This window comes from Plasmodium reichenowi, chromosome 3 (assembly GCF_001601855.1).
Source record: "Plasmodium reichenowi strain SY57 chromosome 3, whole genome shotgun sequence".
In the NCBI taxonomy this organism is placed as follows: domain Eukaryota; phylum Apicomplexa; class Aconoidasida; order Haemosporida; family Plasmodiidae; genus Plasmodium; species Plasmodium reichenowi.
In genome coordinates, this window is record NC_033648.1 from 440,200 (window position 1) to 445,205 (window position 5,006).

General features: G+C 18.6%; 2 protein-coding genes across 2 annotated transcripts in view; one reads left to right on the forward strand and one right to left on the reverse strand.

The window, feature by feature from the left end:
- PRSY57_0313100 (hypothetical protein) overlaps positions 1-1,717 on the forward strand; it is a gene marked incomplete at both ends in the record, with an annotated part of 3,112 nt that extends 1,395 nt beyond the window's left edge. The window contains 3 exons of the mRNA XM_020114465.1: positions 57-1,325; positions 1,504-1,557; positions 1,659-1,717. Of these exons, the coding sequence (XP_019970832.1) occupies positions 57-1,325; positions 1,504-1,557; positions 1,659-1,717 (1,382 nt within the window). Of the gene's footprint in view, positions 1,326-1,503; positions 1,558-1,658 lie in introns of the transcript that reaches the window.
- A 114-nt stretch (positions 1,718-1,831) lies between these two features.
- Positions 1,832-4,984, reverse strand: PRSY57_0313200 (hypothetical protein; the record flags this gene model as incomplete). The annotated part of the gene is made up of 1 exon (XM_012905756.2): positions 1,832-4,984. One exon carries the CDS (start codon positions 4,982-4,984, stop codon positions 1,832-1,834), a length of 3,153 nt encoding a protein of 1,050 aa, XP_012761210.2.
- Positions 4,985-5,006: the final 22 nt, after the last annotated feature.

A 5,006-nucleotide genomic window follows, 5' to 3' on the forward strand; every position in this document is an offset into this window, starting at 1 on the left:
AATTTTTTTTTTTTTTTTTTTTTTTTTTTTTTTTTTTTTATGTTATAATATATTAGAAAGGATTTATGAAGAATGTGTAGGAGATCTGATAAGAAAAAAAATCGAAAGATACAATTTATATTGTGAAAAGAAGAAGATAAAATTTAATATGAAAGATGCAATAAAAAAAATGGAGATCAATATTAAAGATGATGATTTATATTTCAATTATCATTATAATGAATTATTAAGATGTTTTACTATGAAGTTAAATATAGAAAGAAATAATAAAAATATAATAAGAAGTAATTATGATAATATAAATAATGATATAAGTGTTGATAAAGATATGTATATGAATAATCATGTAGATGTTAATATAAACAATATATCCTTAGATGAAAAAATTAAAGAGCAATTTGAAAATCCAGATGATGAAAATTTAAAAGAATTAAAAGATACATATGAACAATTCCAACTTTTTAATGATAATATAATAAAATATATTGAAGAAGATCAACAATTATATAATATTAATGATGATAATAATAATAATAATAATAATACAATGAAGAATATACATAAAATAAAAGATAAACATAAAATAAAAGATAAACATAAAATAAAAGATAAATATAATAATAATAATGATGATGATGATGATGAAAATGATGATTATGACGATTATGACTATGAAAAAGAAGAAGATCTAGTTATTCAGAAAAATATAGATGATTATATTTATAAAAATACAACAGGAATGAATAAAAGCCTCGAAGAATTTAAAAATCAGTTTATTGAACAGGCAGATATAGAATTTCAAAATTTCCTCAGTAACGTTAATCTAGATGAACATGGCAGAGTGAAAAGTAACGATGAGAATACAAAAAGTACAGAACATATAAAAAATGAAAATAGTATAAATAAAGGTTATGATACAGAATTAATACGAAATCAAATGGAAGATAATTTAATAAAAAAAGATATTGATAATAATATTTCAAATGATATAACTAATAATGAAATAAATATCATCAAATTAAAAAAATTAAATAAAAGCGATGAAGATATTAATTTAACAAGTGATTTAATATATGAAAGGTTAAGAACCAAAGTTTTATGGTATATACAAAAAATTGAATATCTTAAATTTAAATATCAATATGATATTGTTAATGAACAATATCCAATTATTAAAAATGAAAAAACTGTATTAGATCTTTTAAATTATGGATATAAAATAGTTATGTCACCAGATGTAGATAATTCGTTATTTGAAAAAACAAAAATAGATTCAATTCCTAATGAGAAGGACAAAAATAATCAAATGGAAAATCAAAAAAACAGTAAAAATAATATTATTAACATGTTCAATATTATGTGAATATAAAAATGTGAACAGACAAGCACATATATATATATATATATATATATATATTATATATATGTTTATGTTTATGTTTATGTTTATGTTTATGTTTATGTTTATGTTTATGTTTATGTTTTTTTTTTTTTTTTTTTTAGAGAAATATTTTTACTTCAAGTGCAGAGATTGTGATTATCACTTATTCAACACAAGTAATAATATAATAACATATTTTTTTTACAATTAATATTTTTATTTTTTAAACGCTCTTTTAAATGTTTTTTTTTTTTTTTTTTTTCTTTTTTTTTTAAAGGTGAGAAAGATGTTTCAGAAAAAATAAGCGTATGTCCACAATGCAAAACGAAGGTTTGAGGGGTTCTCATAAATATGTAGCACACACACAAACAAACATAAACACATATATATATATATATATATATATGTATATATATATGTACATTTTTATTTATTTATTTTTGTGTTCATTCAAGTTTGGGTAGCCCACACTAGCATAATATTATTATATAAACTATAATAATACGTAGGGAGGCCTGAATATGTTAGTGTTTTAAAAAATAAATAAGAAGCATACATGTCAGGGTGATAAAACAAAATGAACAAGAGATATGATAAAGAGAAAAAAAAATAAGAAAAAGTAAAAGAGTTGACGATAGTATCATAATTATATGTAGAAGAAGAAATAAAGGAGAAAAAAAAATTTTTTTTTTTTTTTTTTTTTTCAGGATAAACAATAAAATGTAATTCATAATATAAATAATTTAAAAAAGGGTTTTGATTAAAATTATATTTTTTATATATATATGAGAATATATCACAACAATTTTGAATACGTTGTGTATATAAAAATAATAGAAGATTTATATCATTTTTTAGTGCATAAAAAATATGTGAAAAGTTTTTCTTATTTTTATGTTTGTTTTGATTATTAATTTTATTATAAGATTTATTATATGGATATAAATCATTAGATATATTATTATTTAAATATGTTAGATATTTTTTAATTTTATTTTTGTAGTATATATTTTCTTTTTCATTTAAATAATTATATTCATATAATAATATTTTATTATAAGCCTTAAATATTCTGTATACACATTCCTTGTGGTCTACTTTGTGTATATATGAAAATATGTTATTTATATTATTAATCATAGAGTAATATAAATCTTTAAATTTCACAATATCGATTTCTTTATCTCCACATTCCTTTAAATGAATGTGAATTTTATGTATATTTTTTTTATGTATGATATGATAATAATTATTTATAATAAATTGATCAAAGTTATATATATAATAATTAAATGCTCTTTTCATTTTATATAATTTCCTATTTATATATTCATTCATTTTTAAAAAATAGGTACAAAATATTTTTCTAATATTATTATACATATAATATAATCTGAGCTCATAATTATATTCGTATATATCTTTTATATAAAAATAAGATATGATAGATGATTCAAATAAATTATACTTTTTTTTGAACATTATATTATTATTTTTAACATCATCATTTACAGTATTATTATGTTCTATAAAAGAAGTATCCTTATTTATTATTATATTTTTTAAATAAAAAATCCAAGGGAACCTCTTTTTTATGTAACATAAATTTATTGTATTATCTTCATTTTTATGTTTTTCTTTTTTACCTTTCAAGTAATCAAAAATATTATTACTATATATCTTAGCAAGTTCATAAATGCTTTTCCTTTTTTCTTTTTTTCTTGTATTATAATCGTTAATTTTGTTGTCTTCATAAAATCCATCTAACATTTTATTATTACAAATGTAACTATTATTATTACAAATGTTACTTTCATTATTATTATTATTATTATTATTATTAGTTGTTGTTTTGTTTTTTTCTTTAACGTACACATTATTGTATATATTACCATTCCTGCTTCTTCCTATTTCATCCTCAAAATATATTATATTTTTAGATAAAAGAAAAGGAAAAGAGGCAAAGGAATTTTTTTTTTCTCTTTCTTCATTTTTACTAAAGCGCTTTAATATATTCCTTCTTAAATTATTCATATAGTCAGCTGAATTCAAATATATTATTTTATTGTCTTTATCAAACTGCATTTTTTTTTCTAACAAGGGTATATTTTTTTTAATACTAATTAATTTTAAGGAACACTCAAATAGTAAGCGCATATATATCATGACATATAACTCGTTTAATATCTGTATATCATCTAATTTGTTGGCTTTTAGAAAATATATCTTTTTTAATATATCTTTTTTTTGGTCCTTTTGTATATTTATACTATCACATGTATTATTATTTTTCTTTTCATGATCAGATTTATTCATTGGATACTTTTGTTTCTCCATATTTTTATTTTTTGTATTATCATGCGTGTGTTGTTTTTTCAGATTCTTAAATGAGTATCTATTTGAATAACTATTTCTATGATCATAAAAATAATTATCGGATATATAATTGTATATATTATTATGTGTATTTTCGTTTGAATACTTATAGAACTTGTCGTTTTCTTTTTTATGGAAGTGATTCATCATTTGATGTTCGAAGAAATCATATATATGATTTTCTTCTTTTTTAAAAAAAAAAAAAAAAAATGAATATATATATTTAAACAATGATGTATTAGTATTATTCTTTTGATTTGTTTTTTTTTTTATATCTTCGATGTGATTATAATTTAATAATATAATTTCCATATTTTTATAACATATATATTTTAAAATATTTATCATATAAAAATTTATATATATATTAGTGTTTGTGTTTAAACAAATACGACATATATTATCATAAGCTTGATTTAAAAGATAAATCATATTTAAGGTAATATGTTGACAATTTTTATCCTTATAAGAAATATATTTTTCTGTGTAAAAATTGTGTATATTATATTTATCATAAATATTAATATTTTCTTTTTCTATATTATTATTTGTAGAATAAGAAGATATATTTGTATTCTTACAAGAATATATATTTATACCTAATTGTTTTTTATTATTATTATGATGATGTGTAGGATTTGTTGCTTCTTGTTGATTGTGTTCATTATTTATTTGTGTAAAATATTTTAATTTTTTTTCATTTACAAGATTATGATTATTGTCTAATTTATTGTAATAATATAAAGAAGGATATATATTAACACAATGTTCTGAAATATTTTTTAAAATATATAAACTTAAATGTGGTGATAATATACCATACTTCAAACTATATTCTAAGACTATTTCATATATATAAAATTTATTAAATAAATTTTGTTCATCAGATATGAAATTATATTTTATTGGTTCTCTTCTTTTTTTACTTACTACATTTGTAATATAATAGTATTCTTCTTTATCTTTTCTTCTTTTTCTATACTTAAAATATAACCATCGTAATATTTTGTTCTTATATATATAACTATCATAAATATTAAGAAATAATAAAGGTATATAGGAACATTTATTATGAATTCGTATTTTTTTAATCTTCTCAATGTCGTTATTATTTATTAATGTCTCATAATTATTTTCATTATCTTTATGTCGTTTTAAAAAGTAAGCGAACAGGCTCGGCACGCTCACAAGAAGGTAAAAAACATTATTTCTTTTGAGGCTCAGCATGTTTTTTATTCTTTACAAAAAA